At 40.5% G+C, this 23,922-nt stretch overlaps 1 protein-coding gene across 1 annotated transcript in view; it reads right to left on the bottom strand.

The window, feature by feature from the left end:
* Arhgap15 (Rho GTPase activating protein 15) overlaps positions 1–10,532 on the bottom strand; it is a 591,993-nt gene extending 581,461 nt beyond the window's left edge. The window contains exon 1 of the mRNA XM_013112601.3: positions 10,300–10,532. Coding sequence (XP_012968055.2) covers positions 10,300–10,310 — 11 coding nt within the window. The 5' untranslated portion in view covers positions 10,311–10,532. The remainder of the gene's footprint in view (positions 1–10,299) is intronic.
* Positions 10,533–23,922: the final 13,390 nt, after the last annotated feature.

Here is a 23,922-nt window from a genome sequence, read left to right as displayed (position 1 = left end):
ACTCTTCGTGGATTCAGGTAGGTAAATTAGAAATGCAGAGTGAAACCAGAAGATGGTGTTTGCACCACAGCTTCAGAAAGAATTGCTTTAGACGTTCCCTCACATGTCCATACCACCCTCTCAATGTGATTCCAGCCATACATTTAGATAGCACATGTGGATTCCCTTTCTCTCTTCTCTTGCTCTGGCCTCTTTTGCTGTTCCTATTATACTTTGGCGGATGTTTATTTCTTGACCTTTTTCCTAGTCTTTATTTCAGATGTGTCTAATCTGCCCAATTAGTTGCAGGCTCCCTAAAGGCAGTGTGGGCAATGTCTCTGTACCTTCACCTTTACAGATGCTTGCTGCTTTTCTGCAATTCCATGCCACAAATTCTTCCAGGACCATGGTCGCGTCCAAGTTCAGAGGTGCCATTATGTTTAAAATGGTTGCAATTCCCAATCAGTGTGAGGGGTCATTGTATTTTTGTGTTTCACCTCTGCTTCCCACTTACACGAGCCAAATGGACCCAGGATTTGTGTAACACAGAGGGAAAGCCAGAAAAATTAAATCTTGCTTTCTGCATGTCTATGGCATTATATGTGCTCTTCACATCTGCCATACAGACTCATGTCCAGTTTTCTTATTAAGATAGTCCCACCAGTACCTCCCCACCCCATTGCTAAGTCCCTTTCTGAAAGCCAGATGGCTAATCTAGAACCTATTGCCAAGCAGCCACAGAATCTTCTGGTTCTCCAGGGACAGAAGCCTGGCTGTTGCCAGTGCTGTCTGGGTGCTTGGATTCCCTAGTTTAACACAGTGCTCATCAATGCCCTTTCACAACAGCACTGGTATATCCACCTAAACTCAATAACGGGATACTGAGGCGGTGTACCCAGGGAAGAAACGAAACAAGAAAGGTTTTCTTAACTTTTCAGAAATAGAGATATTGTACCTCACAATTTCCTTTCCCATTTTTTTCTATCGGACCCATTGATGTGGCCTCAGCATACCTGCCTCAGGTCATTCATTTTAACACATGTACAAACACTAGATTAAAAGTAAAAGTGGGTAAAAAGAATTCCATACCCTTCTCTCTTCCATGTCTTAGTACACCTTTGTTCATTCTAACTTTAGTTCCAAGGATTAGTGACTGTCTACCAGTTTTAATCAAATATAGGAATTCTTGAGACTAAAACTGTATTTCTAGAGGAAGCTCGCTTTGAGCTATTTGGAGTAAAAGTTCTCTATCAACCAGAACAAACAGCGGAGGAATTAGCCCATCTTCTGTCTTTCTTGTACAGCTGGACTGCACTCCCACACCCAGCTATATGGTGGAAATGAACCTAATAGCAAGAAATGCTCATGATGAGTTTCGTGAATTTATAATAATACTTAGAATTCAAATAGAACAGAAATCATGCTACATTTAACTTTAGATAAGAGTAAAGAGAAAGCAAAGAGAGTGAAAGATTCAAGTGCAAATCCAATTGCTACTTACTACTGCTCTCAAGGACATATCCAGCCTTTAGATTTTTATTATATGTCACCCACTAGGTGCACTTTAAACATACATTGTTTTCTTTATGATTTGACATTTTGAAGAAGTTTATTCTTTTTACAGAGGAGGAAACACAAGCTCAGAATGATTATATAATTCAAAATTATAATTTTGGAGTGCAGGTTTGAACTATATATATGTGTGTGTGTATGTACACATGTGTTTGTGTGGGTTGTATGTGTGCTCATGTGCATGTGTGCCAATGTGTGCATGTATAGGGGTGTATGTGCATACATGTGTGTGCATGCATATATGTACTTGTCCATGTGTTTAATGTTTGTGTATGTTGTATGTGTGTGTAGGAATATGTATCTCCCTGTCCTGACAAGCTATTTTCTATCATATGTGACCTTAGGATTAAGATCTGAACATAGAAATAGAGTCCAGAGCACTGAAGAAAAAGGAATAGCAAAAGACACCAGTGTAACAGATGCTCCCATTTTAAAGTTGCACTACACAATGCAACAAATGCAGAGAGCAAGCAGCAAGCTTGCATAGCTTTACACAGCGTGAGCCAAGCAGCAAGCTTGCATAGCTTTACACAGCTTGAACCAAGCAGGGCTCTTTCAGAGGCTTCTAGACTCTAGGGACTGGTAACATGGTGCAGTTTATAACCCTGGTGCTTGAGAGAGAGAGAGAGAGAGAGAGAGAGAGAGAGAGAGAGAGAGAGAGAGAGAGAGAGAGAGAGAGAGAGAGAGAGAGAGAGAGAACAGTGGATGACCAGTTTAAGGCCAGCCTAAGCTAGGCTACAACCTATACAACAAGATTCTGTTAACCACAACATCAAAAAAAGAGTCAGAATTGCTTAATTTAATTGCTGCCAGTGAATTGACTTGGGAACTTTGTACCACATAATGTAAATGTGAGTGCTTAACTATTGAGTACTTAACTGCTCAGTCTTTGATACCTTATCTTTAAAATGGAACTAGCAACAAGTTTATATAGTTTGGATACCACATATTATTTAGGTATATTAAAGCCCTGGACATATCTTGAAAAAAATCCATAGTTGTGACAATGATCATTAACAATCACACTCAATTTATCTTGGGGTATGTTTGATGCCTCTTTAAGTTTCTTGATCATCCAGGACTACTATATAATTCTGGAGCACTGTAATACTCTCCGCAATGACATAGAGTTGAGAGGCTTCTCCCTCGAATTTACTTCCTTTAGGAAGACTGTCAAGGTACTTTTCTTTAGAGACAAATCACTTAGCTCCTCAGTGTACCAAGTGGAAAGATACATGTAGGCTGCATTGCTCCCTTTCTAGTTCTGCTCATGTGAATGTGAAGTAGGAAGCTAAAAGAGCAGAGACAGAAATCTCCCTGAACTGACCATTCTCCCCTTCACAGGATTTCCGGGGAGCATGCCTTGTTCTGTTGATGCTAAGCCAGGAACTAACTAGTGAAGCTGAAAACGAAAAGAGCCCTTGTAAGTTTTTAGATGATTAACCTATGCTAAACATAAAATATTCTAATTTAAAATCCCTTTTATAAAGTAGCTTAAAATTTATATGGTAGTGGTTTTTAAGTGTTACCAAAAAGACAGTTTTGTGTTTGGTTTTTAAAAGTAACATCGAATACAGTCCGTGACCGCAGCCTGACACAGCTGCTGAAGGACCAATAATCAGCACAAAGTAGGTGCATTGATATTTACCTGGAATATATTCATAAGTTTACTTGCACATTTTTCCACGTTTTAGACTCAGGAAAAGCCAGAAGTCTTCAGAAATCTTTCCCTACCTTTATAGCCCACCGTCAACGTCTGCCACATTCATTCTTTCACTAAGAAAATCGTTTTTTTACTGCTCATTATACATGCCTAATCTTACAGGTTCTAAGTAGTAGGCAATACAACAACATGCAAGGTGCATTGAAAATAGATAGCTGAAAAGCAGTATACTCCATCCTCTAAAGGGAAACAGAAGCAGAGTAATAAGGTACAGAGGGCAGTGCAAACTAAGACAGGTGACTGGATTTCATGGGGAGCATAGTAAGGATGTTTAGGAGAGAACTGAGTTGTCTATGTCTCCAAAAGGTCACTTCAGAACTTCTTGTAAATGACAGGGAGGAAAGTTTAAGAATTCTGCACTAACAGTAATGGACATGGTATAAGTGCTGAGTTCAAGACAAAAAATATGCCCTTGATTGTCCTCTGATTTGCTCTAATTGACTACTAGAAGGTATAAATCTGTCAGACAAAATCCAAGATCCAAATATTTTATGAATACAAATACATGGATACAATTAAAATAGCTTCATTTAAACAATAAACATCTTGAAGACAATGCCTTTTAAAATGTCATAGAGGGGGCTTTGGGGAGGATTAGGAGGTGTGGCTTTATCAGAGAGTTGTGTCTCTGGGAGTGGGATTTGAGGTTTCAAAAGTCCTCCCCTCTCCCAGTCTCACAGTTAGTTCTCTCTGTCTCTCTCTGTCTCTCTCTGTCTCTCTCTGTCTCTGTCTCTGTCTCTCTCTCTCTCTCTGTGTATGATGGGGGGGGGCACATGTTCATGTTCTCCAGCAGGAGTGTAGAGCTCAGAAGACAGCTTTTAGAAGTTGGTTCTCACCTTCCACTTGGTTTTCTTTTAAGGTAGTATCTCTGTTTCTGCCTCACTTGGTACTTCAGACTACCTGACTCTTTGCCTCTAAGTTACTTTTGTCAGAGTATTTCATCACAGCAGTAGAAAGGAGATAAAGACAATGGGAATGGTGGTGTGTGAGTGTATTCCCAGCCCGTATGAGGGTAAGATGTGAGGACTGGTTCAAGTTTAGTTCAACCTGGCCCCTAATGGGATTAGACTCTGGTGTGGGCTACACAAAGACATTGAGGCCTGCCTTGACTACATGGTTAAAACCACGTCTAAGAAAAAAATTAAAAATAAAAACCTACAATTGTACTGCGTTGTAGACAAGGCCCTTTTTTAAATAAAATATTCCATCTGTTTTTTGGCACCTGGAAGTACTCACTGTCATCAGCTGAGCTTCCAACTGTTTCAGGGAAGACAGAACCTAGGAAGCATGAATTCCCTCAACTTTCTCTCCTCGTTTCATCTTATCTATATCCAATTCATCTACATTCAGACTCATTAAAGCCTGCTTCCTTCTGTTTAAGGTTATTTATCTACTTGAGCTAGTGATTACACCCATCTGTCTCTGGCTCCTTTGAGACCTGTTGGCTTTCTGGATGTATTGTTTTATTTGCATTCTTTCTCTCTTTCTTTTGAGCATTCACAGAGCAGTCTCCCCCCTCCCAAGTTAGCTAGTGCCTACTCAATCTTTAGAAAGGCTTATTTTGTGAATGCTACTCTGTTCCTAGTTTCTTACTTTCTTCAAGATCTCATGCCAAGGCTTGAACGTCAATGGTATATATATATTTTTTTAATTAAACCATTAAGAATGAGTCCCCTCCTGTACAATGACAACAGATACAACTTTTTAGAACAAACTCGATCTCATTCATAATGGCAGAAAGAGCACACAAAACTACATCAAAGGATAATATTGTAAATGTATGAAACCAGAAAAGATGGAGAGAACAGTCAGCTGCTATCCTCCCATCTCTGTAGATGCTGAGGCATCCAGAGGTATTCTCTGTGCCGCCTGTCACTCTCATGAAGTGTGGCTAGAAGCTCAAAAAGTTCCAAGAATTCGAAGAACAATTTAGCTCCCCTATCAAAATTACTTCATTTGCTTTACTGACATATTTCTAAGAATTTATTCTAAATATATTTTCAAAAAAATTACACAGAAATATATTAACCTGCAGAAAATTTAAAGTGATGGACACTATAACTCTTAGAGAAAAACCCCAACTCAATATAATAAATTCATATAGAATACCAAACTGTTGTAAAAACAGTATTGTTATCATTAATTTTTATTGGAAAATGTTCCCAATATTCACTGCTAAAAAAAGTTGGAACTGGGCGTTGGTGACACACGTCCTTAATCCTAGCACTCAGCAGGCAGAGGCATGTGGATCTCTGAGAGTTCCAGGACAGGCTCTAATGCTACACAGATAAATCCTGTCTTGAAAAACCAAACCAAACCAACCAAACAAACAAAAAACAAAATAGGAGAAGTGTGTAAAATTAGGTCTCTAAGTAAACACACACATATGAACATATTTAAGTGTATACTTTTTACAGGAACAACTTGAGGAGTATAAATCAGTTTGAAAATGACAGTTGAGATCAGAGTGAATAAATAAGGTAAACAGAAAGATGAATGTGAGAAGGTTTTTCTCTGAAAAGCTCCTTTGATGTGTAATCATCTAATTAAGCCATCTAAATACTTCTACAAAAAAGGAAAAGGTCTCTTAAAGTGCAGCCTGGGCCTTAAAAGGTCTCTTAAAGTGAGCCTTGGGTGTCTGGGCTAGGAAGTGAGTGCCTGTCTAGAAGGATTGTGTCTTGTCCGTGAGTTCAGTCTGCCTTTAAATTCCAAGGAGTACAGCACTCAGCAGTGAGATAAAAATTAAAGGAGTATGCTAATGCTCATGTAACAAAGCCCATTCAATGCCAGCGTGGGGTCTCGGGGGTGGACACTGCCACTCACTGCTGCTGTTACATCTCCATCTCTGAGTTGCAGTCAGCTCAATAGGTGGGTGCCCTGACAACCCCACCATCCAGCCACACCTTGCATTACATTACTTCTCAGTAGACCTGGACACTTCATTCCTGCTTTGAGACTCTGCCCTTGACCATGTTTCCCTTGTTTGATACATTCATTTCCTGCTGTTTGTTTCTGAGACCCACCATAAGCCCTCCTCACAATTTCCCTGAATTATCTAAGAGGACAGATCCAATGGTATACTATTTACAAAGTTTCTATAGTTTGTGTCCTGGCAAACACCAATAACAGCAAAATTTCTGAATCCAGATGGAACATCCTTCCTATATTTTTGTGGTAATTAATATACTTTATTTACATTGTAATAAGTTAACTGTTTTTGAGCACTAACTGCTCTTGCATAGGAACTGGGTTCTATTCCCAGGATCCACATGGCAGATCACAACTGCCTATAACTCCAGTTCCTGGGGATCTGGCATCGTCTTTGGCCTCTGTGGCACTGCCCTAATGTGATCTGAGACAAGCACACAGGCTATATACTTATACACATAAAATAGAAGTAAACAAAATTTTCAAAATAAGATGACCTTTGTCTTAGGTTATAAACCCTAGACTATTCAAAGGATGTTTGCATAAATCATTGTTGAAAATATTTTCAACTCAGTTTCTTGGAAATTCTGACTTTAGTCAGCCATGCCTTTTATGTATTTCTGTGTAGTTACAGGTTTGGAGAAGGTGGGAGCAATATTTTCAAATGCAACCGTTTGCCACTCTATAGAGGAGTCCTGTGGCTTTGTCTACAGTAGCACAATAACCTTCTGGGAAAGTGTCTCTTCCTAATTCAGTAGAATCCTCCTTTTCGAGAAAGCCCATGTGCTACTGGTGCAGATTCATTAGCTGAACCTGGACCTAGGTCTACATTTCAGAATTGCAGTGTCTGAGTCAAGTGAATGCACTTAGATATAGATCTTAGGTCTTACTGTAGTGATAGGAAACACATTCTTTTGCCACAAGCTTAAAGAAAGAAGGATATATGGTGTGGCGCTCTGCTCTTAACTCAGTGAGAACTTCTTTATACTCCTTACAGAGGGCATAAAGATCCAATCCTGTAAGTCTCAAAGGAGATCCTGGAGCTAGCTCTTCCTGACACTGTATTTTGTGGAGCTATCACAAATCAAAGACTATCATGGCTAGCCCTGCTAGTTTTGCAGCATTAGCAACAAAAAGGTTTTGTTTGCTAGAAGTTAAGAGTCACAAAAGTTATAAATACATTTCTAACTGTTGTCATAGAACTCATATTTCACATTATAGAAATATCATATCTAGTTTAATTCAGAACAGTAAAAATGCTTAAAAACTGCATCTCTGGTGAGGGAAGATGGTCAGGTGGGTAAAGTGTTCACTGTACAAGCATGAATACCAGAGTTCAGATCCCCAGATTCCACATAAGAAGTCGGAGACTGTAGACTGGGCTGGTAATACTAGCACTGGAAAGGCAGAAACAGGCGGATGCCTGGAGTTCTCTGGGCATCCAGTCTAGCTTACTAGGTTGTGAACAATTAACGAGGACACTTAACACTGACTTTTGGCCTATACACTAACACAAACATAAGTGAGCACCATACATACACACACACACACACACACACACACACACACACACACACACACACACAAACACTCATCTTCACAGGCACACAAGTATGCACACATACTCTACACAATCCACTTCCCAAAATCTACACCTATAAGGTAATTGATCATGTTAAGTATTTTGCGTATGGAAACACCAAATTGTCTGAAGACACACTGCAGTGGGTTTTCACTTGCTGTGAAATGAGTGTACTTTTGTAGGAATAGTTGATAGGGATGAGTACATCCCGAGGTGGATCCTTATTAGACACTCTCAGAACTTTTTCCTTGAAATACCACAGGTTTGACTGGGGTAGGAAGACACTCTGCCCTGGACTATTTACAACCATTCACGCACACCATTTTCTTTAAGCAAGACTGGAATCGTCAGCATTTAAATGACTCTTTAGATCCTGTTGTCTACAGACCATATTATATAGAGCTACATCTGGGCCATGTAGCCTTCCTTTTAAAGCACAAGTTTGCTTGCCTTAAAGTCCCTGTGATCTGCATCATGGGAGAAGTCAACTGCAGGATTTTAAATCAGAGGCTGTGTGGGGTATGCTGTGAAGAGAGTCAAAGATTAGTAAAGGGGGTGGGGTGTGTAGGAAAGAGTTTCCTCCTTTCTGAATTCGGCTGAATGCTGGCCCCACGTGAAAATTATAGTGTTCTTTTACCAGGTTTGTCGTGCAGTGACTTTGAAAATGAAATTCTCTGTCTTGTTTTATTTCAGTAAAACTTGCTTAACGATTCAGCCTGCATGCACAAAGGTAGAGCGATCTGGAATAACTGGATTTCAATCAAGTCCTTTAGGAATTGGTCTGAATAGACCAGAGTCTGTGCACCACTGCTTTGCAAAAACAGTGTTGAAATCATCAGTACCTATCTTTACTTGCTGCCTTGTCTAAATCCATCCCAAACCGTCTTAGCTTGCCCTTGGCTTTATACATTCTCCATAAAATATCTGCATCTAATAGAAGCTGCAAAAACACTGCTTACAAAGAATTTGCTTTCCAACCATATAAAATGTTTTAAATCATTATTATCATATTTCCTTACTTTGGATGTTCATCTGAACTCTTGCTAATGTGTGGATTCCACCACCTCTATTCATGGGATGCTCTTTTATAATACAATGGAATCAGCAATAACATATCAACCAAAACTATCTAAAGGATACAGCTTCTCAGGATGTAGGGTCTCAGCAGCATAATATTGAAGACAGATTTAAATACTGCTTTCCATGGTAAGGAAATACAACAAATTGAAATTCTAATCAGAATATCAAAGCAAGTGTATGTTACCAAGATCTTCTGACATGTTAACAATAATGAGTATTGAACACCACATCCTAATCTCCATTTCTCCATAATCATTTTAATAGTCAACAAGTAGCTAGCTTCAATGTGGACAATTGAAAAGAGCTTAAAATGCAGCGTGCCCGGAGTGTGTCAGTGTGCTGAATAATTTCCTATAAAACTGACCCTGTCAAAAAAATTTATAAGTGTCTTTCAATAGACCACAATAAAAGAAAAGAAAATTGTGTCATTTACCAACCCTGCAAACATTTTTAATAACCCCAAATATCTGCATTGTAGGGTATCACTTCCTCATCCAACAGCACAATAAAATAATATTAGGGGCAAGAGGATCATATCTTGCACTTTTATTATACTTTCTCAGAACTCTTGAGTTAGATTTATTTAAGTATTTGTATCCAAGATTAACAACATTTTGATGATTTCTGCATGTAAGTTAGAATGCAGAGAAACATTGGCACATCAATGGTTAAGAAAAGGTCTTGCTGTTTTGTAATAAACAAATCCTTTCCATTTATTATTTCAGAATATTTCAAAATGTAGTTACCTTAAAAGATGTCTTCAAGTGAGCCCTCTACCAAGAAATAACCATCAGTGAAATCAGGATAAACTTGTTTTAAACGTAACGATCAATTTACGAATTAAAAAACTGACCTGATTTTATCCAATCTGATACTTAAAAGCTAGATTGAAATACTCTCTTGTTGTGACAGAAATCATCTTTTTATATGTTAAAACGCTCCTGCTTCTTAGTCGCTATTTTATCAGGTTCTCAAGGCTCTCTACACAATGCCTTAGAGTATTTGTCACACTGAAATTTAAGAGACTATTTCCTGCTATTATAGTGGCATTTTTCTCTTGTTAACAAAGTTTTGAATACTGTATATCCTTATGAAGCTGTAAGTTAAAGGTGCATGGTCTCACACATTTTACAAATGGTTCCTTTTAAAAGCACTTTCAAGGTAAAACTTTGCCATGCTGTCTATAACAGTTTAGCCTACAATCACAAACAAAGATAACAGCATAATATATCCACAACAGAATTTTGAATTAGTCAGTTGCAAACACGAAAAAACAAAAAACAAAATAACAAAAAAACACTTTTCTACACCAAAGGAAACACGCTGATGCTTGAGTTACAGGTAAGATGCAGTGTACTTTGTGGAAATTATTGTACATTCCTATCAGCAATACTTTCAATTTGTTAATACACAGTATGAAGTTAGAATTGCATACCTTTTCTCCATGACGACCTGCTATTAAAACTGATATCCACTCCTGTTACTGACTCTTTCAGCAAAATGGAAAAGAGCGAAGTCACATGTCCTGTGAGGAGGCCTCTGCTAGTTGCTGCTTAATTTCAGTACTGAAGAAAAAAAAAAAGGCGGGGGCAAAGGGTAGCATAGACCTAAAAAACAACCCACTTCCTGGGTACATGCAGCTAACCACACATTATCTGACTTAGAGCTTGCCTTGAACAGTCAGTCAACAGTATTACTATTTATCAATGTAACGGTCAGTTTTCAAGTATTGTATATTTATATGGGCTGCATCAAGTTTAATGTGGAGGGGAGAATGTGATTAAATTTTAGTCACCGGGTTGGGTGGGGTCAGGGGAGGAACTGCCTGTCAAGAGTGGTTGAAACTTCCTCTTTCTCTGTCTTCTAGTAAGGCCCTAAAAACAGTCTCTCCTGGGTTAACTCATGCATGTGCATGCTAGCAGAAGGCATTGGGTATCCACAGGGAAGTCAGGCGGTCACCTGTGACATAGAGCTGCTGCCTGTCTCACTTGTGACCAGACATGCAAGAACCTATTTCGGCTTTGGGCAAATGGCATCAGAACTTGAGAGCACACAGCCCATAGCCGGCAGGCACTCCAGGAGATTGAGTAGCTAGAGGTGCTTGCTGCAACACTGCCCATGAATGAGATTTCACCCTCATGTGTTCTCTCTGCTTCCCAGGCTGTTTTGAAATGCTCTGATGAGCATTTGCTCAAGCTTTGCTCAATCCTTTGGTCTAACGTAAAGGACAAGACAAAATAAGACCTGTCCTTTGGGCCAGGTGTTGTGCCTCAGATGGCAAGCCTCAGCCGACCAGAAGCACACAGTAACACATCTCAGTAACAGTCATATGTGCAGATGCATTGAGCTCCAGAGTTCAGAAAATTGGGCTCTGGGTTACCATGTTTGGTTAGCTCTTTGAGATTTGCAAGAGAGTCATAAAAGGGAACCTGTGCCTTCCACATATGTGAGAAAATAAATCACAGTCTCTTATCATCAGACTAATTGGATGAGACATCTGAGGAACACGATGGTGTGGACTGCTTTACGATGCCATTCAACTCACTGTCACACCTCCTTCATAGATAGACCTTCTTACGCATATGGGTCCTAAGGGACGTTGATGAGTGCTCACTATTGTACTCAAGCAGAAAGTGGGAAGATTGATAATAGAAGTGAGGAAAGCTGAATTCAGAGACCAATTTTGATACTGCTGCTTAGCCTTGTCCAAGCCATTGACATTCCCTAAAATTCAGTTAGATATCCATAGATATGAAAATTCTACCTTAGGGAACATAATAAGTAGATTTCACTAATTTTCAAATCTTTTTTATTTTGGTTTTTTTGAGACAGGGTTTCTCTGTGGTTTTGGAGGCTGTCCTGGAACTTGCTCTGTAGACCAGGCTGGCCTCGAACTCATAGAGATCCGCCTGCCTCTGCCTCCTGTGCTGGGATTAAAGGCATGCGCCACCAAAGCCCGGCTAATTTTCAAATCTTGAAGAATTGTGGGCATCTTAGTTACTATTGGATTGCTGTGAAGAGACACCAGGACCAAGGAAACTCTTATAAGAGGGAGAATTTAATTAGGGGCGGGTTTACAGATTCAGAGTTTAGTCCATTAACATCATGGCAGGAAGCAGATGGGCATAGCACAGGAGCAGTAACTGAGAGGTATACATCCTGATCCACAACCATCAGCAGCAAAAACAAAGACAGAAAGAGAGACAGAGACAGAGGACGGGACTGGGCCTACTGTGCACTTGGAAATCTCAAAGCCTACTCCCAGTGACACATGTAACTCAACAAGGCCATGCCTCGCAATCCTTCCCAAACAGTTCTACCAACTGAGGACTAAATATTCAAACATATGAGCCTATGGGGCCAGGAAGCATCCCAGAAATTAAAAACAATTAATTTGAAGCCTTGGTAAAATCTCATTGGAATCAGAAGTCAAGGATGAGCGGTGTAAATTAGATGTCTCCTTTAAAACAAGTATTAGTAAAATATATTAAACGGAGTCAGATATGCTTTTTCTTTTCACAAGACTTTGTCTTGGTTTGGTCTGTGAGGAGTGATGGACACCCATGATTAAGGTTCTTGGTTCTGTGCTGTCACAGAATGGGCACTTAGTAGGTGCTTGTGGTGAGCTAAATATTAGGGGCAAGCAGTCTAAGTTCCTTCTATCCTTGGTTTGAATCCTCACATGATTCATGAGTCAGGCATATAATTAAACTATTTTTACACCTAAGGATAGTGGGATTTATTTGTGGGCCAAATTAGTAGAAAGGCACCAGGAACCAAAGACTGAGGCTTTGACCTTCAGGCCCTATTATAACAGAACAGGCTATCTAGGAACCATTCATTCCACAGCCTAGCTCTGAGTGAGTGATGCTGAGTACTAAAGTCCTACTTTCCGAATTTCATTTAGGCTCTCCAATGAGGACGATGGACTTTGAAGTTAGGAGTCATTTCCAGGAGGAGTACTGAAGCCAATTTCCCAGAATGTTCTCTAAAATTTAAATGCATATCAAATAAATGAAATGAAATTCACTACAAGCATAAATGCACTGTGTTCATAGATGCAAAGCAGTGGCTTGGCATCAGCCTTCCCAGGTCAGTATAGACTCAACACAGTCCTAATTGTAATTGTAATGGGAACTTTAGAAGAAAGTCACTAGCAACTTCCAGAATTTCTGTAGCACATGAATATCTAAAGTGCTTGAGTTCATTTTTGGAGTAATAACAAAAAAAATCAGCTGACTTGTTCTGCTATCTATAAACATGCCACAAAAGCATAGTATTATATATACATACATATATATATATATATGTAAATTGAACATAGTGGTGTATGCCCACTACCTCATCAGGTAGGAGATTGAAGCAAGGAAAACTGGCAGTTAAAGTCTGGCCTCAGCTACATATGGAGTTTGAGGACAGCCTGACTTTCAGGAGACCCTCTTTCAAAGAACAATCAGTAAATACGTTAATGCCTAAATCAATGTTAGTAGTATATTATAACATTGTATACAATAATTAGTTTAAGAGACTAACATTACTGCAATTAATTTATTTCTAATAATTTAAAATTATTAAATGATTTGAAAATTAAATACGTGATGAAAATATCATCCTATGGTAGTAAATAAGAAGAAACCATTTGGTTTCATAGATTGTGTTGACAGGATACAGGCATTAAGCAGATGTAAATGGGAAGATGAATATGGGTCTAACCCTACACTAAATCACGTGCAATGACAGACCCACCCTAATGGGTTAAACCTATATTTGAGGGTAAGTCTTGATGCTGATACCTTGAAGCAAGAAATCTGCTCTACTTTCTTAAAGATTGTATTCCCATTACCACGAAAAAGAGCAAATATATGTAGATTGGGCTAAAAAATAATTAAACATTTCTATTACAGGTATAACATCGACATAGATGACTGAAAAAGAAAAGCCTAGTAGAAAATGCATATATTTCCAAAAGGTTCATATAAACCAATAGAAAAACCTCTAGGCAGAGAAATTTGGATTAAAAACAATGGAGTTGGATGAGATATTCATGAAAACAAGTACTCCAATATCCAACCAGACCATGAAAGAAGCACAAAGTTTAGAGTAATTGCAATAAAACAAGTTACCACAGCTTCCATTGAAATGTTAAAGGTCTGGATGTGAATGTGTAAAACAGTAAATGATGCACATTGGTGAGACTATGAACAAGCCATTCTAAAAAAGGAAAATAAAATACACTCAAGAAGTTTGTTCCAACACCCCAACTCTGGTTTCCATAATGGCGCAGACAATTCCTCCTATGGAATATCTTCACTTCTTCATCATACATTAATGGGTCTTGATCTTGGTTGGCCTTTGTGTAGCAGGTGATATTTACTTGTGGTTAATCTGTGTTGGGGGTGGGGTGGGGGTTGGACGAAGTCTCTGGGTTCTAATGGATGGCAACTCCAGGAACACAGAAAAGGGACGATGGATGTGGCTAGGATGAGAGAGAGAGTCTACATAAATGAGATGCTAGGAGTTAGGTTTGGGGTTATGTTTTGGATAAGAGCATCCATTGAAGGGACCCTCTAAAAATGACTCACTTTTTCTGCCACAAGAAGTCATAAACAGAAGACAGCATCCATGGGAAATGATCCTGGCCAGATTCTGAATCTGCTGGCATCAGGGCCTTGGTCTTCCCATATTATGTATTTTTTTAAGCTGCTGAGTTTATGACCACTCCCCCCCAAAATGGCACATTATTTTCTACATTAAAAAGAAATAAGTCAAGCTGAGCCGTCGTGGTGCACGCCTTTAATCCCAGGACTCAGGAGGCAAAGGCAAGTGGATCTCTATGAGTTCGAGACCAACCTGGTCTACAAAGCTACACAGAGAAGTCACTGTGACATGGTTTAGATATTAATCATCAATAAGAAAAGAGAATGCAAAGTGCCATAGTGAGAAATCACATTATTAGCTGGATGAGAGATATCAGAGAATGTGAAGAAGAGAGCAAAGCAGGTTCCTTCGTGGTGGAACAGAGATGTTTCAGGGTAGGAGGACTACCCTGTCTGCCATTCCCGAGAAACTACATGGAGTTCTGTGACACTCTAGAGAGCACTGAAGGATGGACCAAGCCATGGCAATTAAGCCACAGCAGAGAGGACTGGGTCATGGTTCATATTGAAGCATGAGCAGGAGACAATGGGTAAATTCTGGAAGGAGTTTGAAAACAGACTGATTGAATCTCATCTTGAACAGCAAAGGAAACATCAAATGTAGATGGGATGGAGATGGCTTCAGAAGAGCCCAGTGTGCACTGCAACACCGAGGCTATACCTAGTGCTAGTGTGTTGGTAACCTGGCATTATGTTGACCCCACCCCCCTGACAACTGGCAAGGTACTCGCACCAGCATTCAGGCAGATACTTAGACAGCTCAAAGGGCCTTGTGTTTCGTGACTAAGCCATGGTTACATCATGCATTATGTGGCGCATAAGAACTCTGTGCGCATGTGCAAACTTCCCCTTTTTAAGTGAGCGCCTCCCACCCTTTCCCTCTCTTCCATCTCTGTTTCAGGTTAGCTAACACCTATCTCTCTCCTTGTTCCCTTTCCCCAGTAAACTCCATGTGGGTTATGTCGCCTGCAGCCACAGCTGAAGCAAAGTAACAACACAGGTTACTGAGAAGCTGGGCTGTGCTCACGGTGCACTTAACCAATGTGCAGCCAGATAGAAAGGTGAGAGACTAGGGAAAAAGCTGGGCTAATGGTATCTATTTGGAGGTCAGCAACATTCCGCATGTACTTGTGTGCGCAGGATGTGCTAGCCTAGAGTGACTGTAGAAAAGAGAATGGTCAGACAGGACTCTCAGTGCTCAATCGGGAGACTGTGAAGGAAGAAAAAAAGAAATAACTAAAAAGACTAAGGAAGAGGAGGAGCTTACAGAGTGTGGTGTCTTGAAACATCAAATTAAAAAAATTGTTTTGAGAGATTTATAAGTTGTCAAATGCTGCTGATGGGTTCAAGAATTACATGGAAGTGGTCAAAGTGCCTTTAGATAGGGAATAGTAGAGGCCACTGTGACCTCGATAAAAATAGTTCTTGTTGGATATACGGCGAGGAAATATTGTTATATGGAGATGGTGTGGTGGCTCAGGAGGTAAAGGAATTTACTGTCAAGTCTCATGACCTGTGCTTGACCCCTGGGATCTACATGGTGAAAGGAGAGAATCGAGTCTTAGAAGACATCCATTGACCACAACACATGCATCTTAGTGGAAGCTAACACACACACACACACACACACACACACACACACACACACACGACTTGGAAAAGAAAGACGTTATTTTAATAGAGTAATAAGAGGAGTTATAACCATGTGTAAGGAGCTCTTATGGGACAGGAAGTTACAAGTGTGGCAGAGAATAGTGTGGCACCCAGTAGGGAAACTGAACTATAGCCATTTGTTTTATAGGTTTTTGCTTTTCAGAATGGGTAAAGAACACGTGAATTTGGACCATGAGTCTTTAGATGGAAGAAGAGATGATGCATGGGAGGAAAAAGCAGAGAGGACTGTGGAAAATGTCTCGAGAGTGAAGAGATATATTGGAATCAGGGATCCCTGTAAGCCTTGGGCTTGACTGCCTGTCTGAGGCACAGTCTGGAAGACAGATCCTGCCTGAACTCCTGGGCAAGGTGCAGGAATACAGAGATCCCTGTGTTCAAGATCACTAGAAGTTCTCTTCTGGTTGTCAGTAACAGGAACACAGTAAACAAGGAGAATTAGGATTCAAGAAAATGGGACAAAGATTTAGAGGTTTATGAATTAGGAAACTGTCAAACAGTACAGCAATGTGAGATTCTGCACTTTCAGGAGCATTGAAACCAAACTGTGTTGTTGAATTGGTCAGAGAGCCTCACAGTGTTCACAATGGCCCTGGGGAACTTCTCTGAGAAGTACTTGGAAATTCTGTGTGGTTTTTAAGGACCTATGGTTGGGAAAGACTGGTGCGAAATGTGATAAAATTTTAGATTTCTCATATAAGAATGGATAGTGAACATCAGAATCGGATGTTTATAGGGGGAAGAGTATGCCAATTCTCATAAACAAGTGTTACACTATTCTGGGGGAAAGAAATTGGATGCAGTCAGTCTCTCATTCATTCAAAAAATAGAAAGCCCTTGTTTGTTTTAGATGTATCACCAAGATCTAGGGGTACAATTTCTTAGATGTCACTAATATTAATGAGGTAAGGCGGGGAGTAAGCATATTATTAATTAATATAGCTGAAGCAGAACAATTACAGAGAACGTAAAGCAAAGTAAACAGACAGCAAGTACACGCAGTTCTTTGAAAAGAGATGAATTAGATATGGACTGCTTAATGTGGATGAGAAGATAAAAGGTTTTGTTTGTTTCAAGTCTCCTGTGACACCTATGCTAGTTTGAGTGAAGCAGTAAAGAGAAGAATCTTGTTGATATAACACTAAACAGAGAACTTACTGGAGCAATGGCACTAAGGAGTCAAAGCAGCATTGTTTGATTCAGTTTAGATATTGACAATTCCCAGTGAGGCAGGCAAGAAAAGAGAAACAGAAGATGGAGGGGAAGTGTGACATTTCTGATAAAGACAACACTTGGTGCAGGACCTGGAACTACTCATGTGTGTAACCAGACAATTGCGATCCAAGAAAAGGAAAAGAAGAGGCAAAGTTGAGTTTGCTTAGCAATTTGAAATAGAGCTAAAATGTTTGTGTGTCTGGAAGCAAAGGAAAAGTGGGAACCGCACAGAGTTTGGGGTGTTAAGGTCAGAAAATGGTTTTATGGATACTGTAGAGGCTACTAGGGGGCAACTTAAAGATAAGACCATGCAACTTCTTCTTGCCCCCCCCACCTCCATCAAAGCATGGTAATTGTGCCTTGATATACTATATTCATCTGGCATGTTTGGGTTTTATGTCAAGAAGGGTTGCAATCCTGTAATTTGTTCAAATGTCTACAAAGTAAAGTCTCCAGAGGCTCCCCTGGTCTAGAGAATGGACTTTTGGGTCACAGGGCTGTGGGTAACATACTTGGCCATGTCTCAAAAATGTGGACCTGATCTCTGGGCCTCGGGCACATTTTGAGAACCCTAAATATTTCACTTTCTGATGAGAGAAGCAGAAGCAGGTATATTTACGAGACGCCTTTGTTTCCCGTCAGTGGCATTGCAAGCTGGGGTGGAAACTTCCTGTTGCAGCAACACTGCCTGTTGAGATGAGGGGCTCTGCCTGCACAGCCCACAACTGGAAATACATAAATTAACGCTAAGCACACAGCCAGGCCACCTTCTCTGAGAGAAAGCTGACTCTCAGAGGGATGGCATGCTTGGAAATCTCCAGCTAACTAGCAAAGTTGAATGTAATCCCCTGGCCAGGAAACTTCTAATACAGAGGGAAGGAGAAGATGGTACCAAGGCTATCTGATGTCATGAGTTAGAGGCCAGTGCTGCTTGGAAGCCAGACCTACACAGAGTGGCTACAAGTGGGACATAAGAGGAACTAAAAAAAAATAAAAAATAAAAAAGGAAAGCTTGTGAACACAAGGCAGAGCAAAAAGTTGAAGAGAAACTGAAAATGAGTTCACGCTGAGGCGCTAAAATTATAATCACAGCTCTCATATTTGAAACCCAAAGGTAGAATTCCACGTTAAACTGCTGTTCGGGCAGTGAAATCGCCTTGCCCTTTTCAGGAAGCAAACTGGAAATTGCCATGCCACAAGTGCGTTCCTCAAACTAAAGCCTTCAGCAGTCTGCCCCATCCCAGCATAGCAGGAGGTGTTTGTGCAACATAAAAAGGCACCCTTATCAAGAAGCTCTCAACCTCTGCCAAGGCTAGCAGTGAAAACAAAGAACACGGCGGAAAGGTTCCTTCGAGACAGATGTCATACAAAACCTGGGGGTTGGATCAACATCTATCTAAAAGGACTGACAAAAGCCTGTGTTGCTCAGGGGGCCTCCAGGGCCTCCCTGACCACGATTTCTGAGAAGGAATCTCTCTCCCAGGGAGCCTTTTTCTCACAGCTTCTGGAAGCAGCGATATTTATTCATGCAGAGGGTGTCTTGGGCTTACAAAAGAGTGGGTTTCCATGTGGTTTCTTCCTACAGTCTTGGCTTGGGTTAGCCCTCCTCCTTAGCCCCTCCCTAGTCTCCCCTGTCACACTACCAGTGCCCTCCCCAAATACTTTCCTTTCACCTATGTTTTACTCTGCCACTCCTAGAAGGAACCCTTCTGCCCAAGATCACCTTCCTAGTCTCCACAGGAATCCCAGGTTAAATAAACAGCACCGAAGCCCCCAGCCAGGACGCACATTTGAGAGAAAATGTGCAGCGTTTGTCTGTCTGGCCTGGGTGATCCCACTCAGAGCAACTTCCCCTGTCTCCTCCAATGACCTGAAGTTTTCATGACTCTATTTTTCCTCAATTTATAAATAAACAAACTAACAAACAAACACAAACTTCTTTTGTGTGTTTATAAAGCATTTTTCTTATGAATTCTTCCATTGGTGCACCTCTAGCCTGCTTCCATTTCCTAGGTATCATGAGTAGAGCAGCAATGGACATGGATGTACAAATAGGACAATAGTATGATGTGATGTGTCCTTTGTGTTGTATGTGTTCAAGAGTGCTATAGCTGGTTAGGTGGTAGCTATACATCTAGTTCTTTGAGAGGCCTACAGACAGGCTTGCGAAATGACCGCACGAATTTACACTCTCTCCAAATATAAAGGTCCCCCATTGACATACCTCCCCAGCTTTTGTAGTCTTTTGTGCTCTCTATGTTGACTGTTTGGATGGAAGTTGGATAGAATCTTAAAATACCTTTGAGCCACATTTCCCTGGTGACTGAGAATGTTGAACTCCTTTAAAATGTCAATTATCCATTTGTGTTTTTCATCTTGACAATTCTATTTAGTTCCATAGTCTATCTATCCTGTTTGATTGCTTGTTTATTTATTTTTGTTTTTACATCCACACCAAAGTTTCCCCTCCCTCTTCTCTTCCCACCCCTTCTCCATACACTCCTCCTGTGTTTTTCTTCAGAAAAGAGCAGACTTCCCATGGATATCAGCCAGCCATGGTGTATCAAGTTGCAGTGATAGTAGGCGCCTCCTTTTCTATTAAGTCTGCAGAGTCTGTTTGGTAAGGAGGAAAGGGTCCCAAAATCAGGCAAGCAAGTCACAGACAGCTGCTGCTCCCACTGTTAGATGTCCCACGGGAAGATCACGTTACAAATCTAGAACATCTATGCAGAGGTCCTAGATCAATCCCATGCAGCCCACCGGCTTATTTGCTCAGTCTCTATCAGCCCCTATGAGCCCAGGGTAGCTGGTTCTGTGGCTTTTCTTGGGGTTCCCTTGACCCCTCTTCAGCAGGATTCCCTGAGCCCTGCTTAAAGTTGGCTCTGAGTCTCTACATCTGTTTTCATCACTTACTGCATGAGTTTCTCTCATGGCAGTTGGACTAGGCACCAATCTGTTCTTCTGAGTGGTGTGGCCTGTCCCACAGCCCATTTTTAATATACCATTTTTATTAATTATCTGAGAATTTTGAACTGTGATTTGAGCATGCATCCTGATTCCTCCTAGATCCACAACTACCTTTCTACACACCCGCTTCCTCTTCAGTTTGTCCTCTTTCTTTTCTTTGTATCAGTCAAATCCAAGTTTTACTGTCTATAACTTTGTGGGTCTATAGCCATCCCCTGAGGCATGATCAACCTAACAGGGTCCATACCTTTTAAGAGGTTAATTTTGGGTTCCTTGACTTAATTTTCTCCTTACCTCCGACAGAGCTCTTATGGACTCTGTGGGGTTTTTCTTCACCAGATTATATAATTTGAAGATACCATTTAAATACTTTCTTATCTGAGTGTCCTTCCTTCATTCCTTCCTTCCTTCCTTTCCTCCCTCCCTCCCTCCCTCTTCCCTCCCTACCTCTCTTATTTTCTTTCATTCATTCCTTCTTTCTCTTGCCAACTGCTGTAGCTAGAATTTCCAATAAAACATATAATGGAAGTGGCAGAGTAGACATCTTTCCTTTTTTATTTTTTAAATTTTTTATTTAAATTGAAAACAATCTTATTTTAAATATAAATCCCAGTTCCTTCTCCCTCCCATCCTCCCATACCACCCACCAGCCCCCATACCACCCCTATCCACTCCCCAGGGAGGATGAGGCCTCCCAAGAGGGGATCATAAAAGTCTGTCACATCATTTGGGCCAGGCCCTAGGGGCTCCCCTGTGTATCTAGACTGAGAGAATATCCCTCTATGGGGAATGCGCTCCCAAAGTCCATTCATAAACTAAGGATAAATACTGGTTCCACTGTCAGAGGTCCCATAGACTACCCAGGCCTCCTAACTGACACCCATGTTCAGGAGGCTTGGTTCAGTCCTATACTGGTTCTCCAGCTGTCAGTCTGGAGTCGGTGAGCTCCCACTTGATCAGGTGAGATGTTTCTGTGGGTTTCCCCAGCATGGTCTTGACCCCTTTGCTCATCACTCCCCCCTCTCTACAACTGGATTGTGGAGGTATTTTTTAAAGCTGTTTCTTTTATATACTTTGAGATTATAATACACTATTTTCCCCTTTCTTCTCATTCCAAATCCTCCCTTGCTCTCTTTCAAATCTATGACTTTGTTTTTCATTAATTATTCTTACAAGTGTGTGTGTGTGTGTGTGTGTGTGTGTGTGTGTATCTGTATGTGTGTGGGGCATCTAGATTGTTTCCAGGTTCTGGCTATTACAAATATTGTTGCTATGAACATAGTTGAACAGATGATCTCATAGTATGAATGTGCATCCTTTGAGTATATGCCTAAGAGTGGAATTGCTAGATCTTGAGGTAGACTGATTCCCATTTTTCTGAGAAACCGCCATAGTGATTTCCAAAGTTGCTGTACAAGTTTGCACTCCCACCAGTAATTGGGAAGTAAAGAAATACAAATACATAATTATTAAAACACATAGTGTCACTTAGAACTCAACACCAAAAATAAAAAAAGAAATCATGATGATCAAACTTAATACACACATTTTAGTAATAACTTTAAGTACCAATGGTCTCAATTCTCTAAACAAAGGATACAGACTAAATAAAGATCCACTTATCTGTTGTCTGCAAGAAACATATCTTGTTTATCGTTAAAGATAGGCACCACTGTAGGGTCAAAGAATAGACAAAAGTACACCAAAACAAATATCAGGAAGCAAGCAGGCATTGCTGTCCTAATATCTGCCAAAATAAACTTCAAACTAAAACTGACTGGAAGAGATAAAGAGGGATTCTTCATTCTAATGAAGGGAAGAGTTAACCAAGGACATGTTAGTATTCTAAATATATATGCACAAATTCTGATATACTCAATTTCATAAAAAATATACTACTGGATTTAACGACAATTTAACCAACATCATTAATCATAGGTTATTTCAATACCCAACCTTCTCCAAGACAGACTGTGGTATGAATGAAAAATGGCCCCATAGGCTCATAGGTACTAGCACTCTTTGGAGGTGTGACCTTAGGGGACTAAATGTGGCATTTTTGGAGGAAATGTGTCACTGGAAGTAGGCTTTGAGGTCTCAGCTCTTTCTCTTCCTGCTGCCTGCTATTCCAGATGTGGAATTCTTAGCTCCTTCTCCTGGAACATGTCTGCCTGCATGCGGCCATGTTTCCCACCTTGATGATAATGGACTGAACCTCTGAAACTGTAAGCCAGCCCCAATTATATGCTTTCTTTTATAAGAGTTTCTATGGTCATTGTGTCTCCTCAAAGAAATAGAAACCCTAACTAAGACAGAAATTGGTACCAGGGACCTGACCATATTTTTGTTTGGAGGAATGTGAAATTTGGAACTTTGGATTAGAAAAACAATGGAATACTTTAAGTGGGGGCATTAACGGGCCATTGTAGTAGGAACATGGAAGACAAATGGTGTCGAGACTGATTTGAATTGTGGGGACCTGGCTCATGAGATTTCAGAGGATAATATTAGTATGTGGTCTAGAGCAATGTCCTTTTTGGTATTTTGGTGAAGAATGTGGCTGGTTTTTGCCCCTTGTCAGAAAAGTCTGCCTGAGGCTAAACTAAAGAGTTTTGGATTCATTGTATTGGCAGGGGAAATTTCAAAACACACTAGTATTGACTCTGTTGTAGGGTTATTAATGTTCAGGCTTATGAATCTCCATAAGGAAAACATGCAAGCTGAGCAGGGTAAAGTAAAAAATGTACAATTCAAGTAGAAAAGAGACATCAGGAAGTGAAATGGAGCTAAATCTTGTGTTCAAGGAGATAAACAGATTAAAGAAAGGCCTGATGTTATATGGAATAAAGGGAGTGGTGCCCTCAGAAGCTAAGCTTCTAACTTGTAAAAAGAAATTAATGAAAACCTTAAGCCGGGCATTGGTTGTGCATGCCTTTAATCCCAGCACTTGATGCAAAGGCAGGCAGATCTCTGTAATTTCAAGGCCAGCCTGGTTGGCAGAGCAAGTTCCAGGACAGCCTCCAAAACAATACAGAGAAACCTTGTCTCGAAACCCCCCCCCAAAAAAAACCTTAGAGCTCAGTGTAGTGGTGTATGTCTTTAATCCCAGTACTCCAGAGGCAAAAGCAGGCGGTTCTCTGAGTTTAAGGCTAGCCTGGTCCAGAGTGAGTTTCAGGACACTCAACCTTATTCAATGAAGGAAACCATCAAAAACAGAGAGCTGGTAAACATATAATTGAATGTTCTATCCCCAGCAAGCAGCAGAGCTTGGCCACATCAGGGACATGAACTGGCTTTAGAGTCAAGGATAGAAGAAAGGGATTATGGAATCTCCCTCCATGACTAAAGAAAACCCTTGAGGCCAGGCATGTGTCAGGGTTGTCCCTGCATGGAGGCCTAGAAAGACCATTGTGTGAAGCTGTGAAGGTAAAGCCTGGATTTTCTTGGAGACCCCAAAATGTTGGAGGTGCCAGAGCTGTGGAATACCTGCTGAGGATAACTGCTAACAGGGAGTGGAACAGGCCCAAGAAAGAGAAGTGTGTTGCAGT

Source organism: Mesocricetus auratus, unplaced genomic scaffold, assembly GCF_017639785.1.
Source record: "Mesocricetus auratus isolate SY011 unplaced genomic scaffold, BCM_Maur_2.0 Super-Scaffold_100004, whole genome shotgun sequence".
NCBI lineage: Eukaryota > Metazoa > Chordata > Mammalia > Rodentia > Cricetidae > Mesocricetus > Mesocricetus auratus.
Note: the sequence above shows the minus strand (reverse complement) of the source record. Positions and strands in the feature narration are given on the sequence as shown.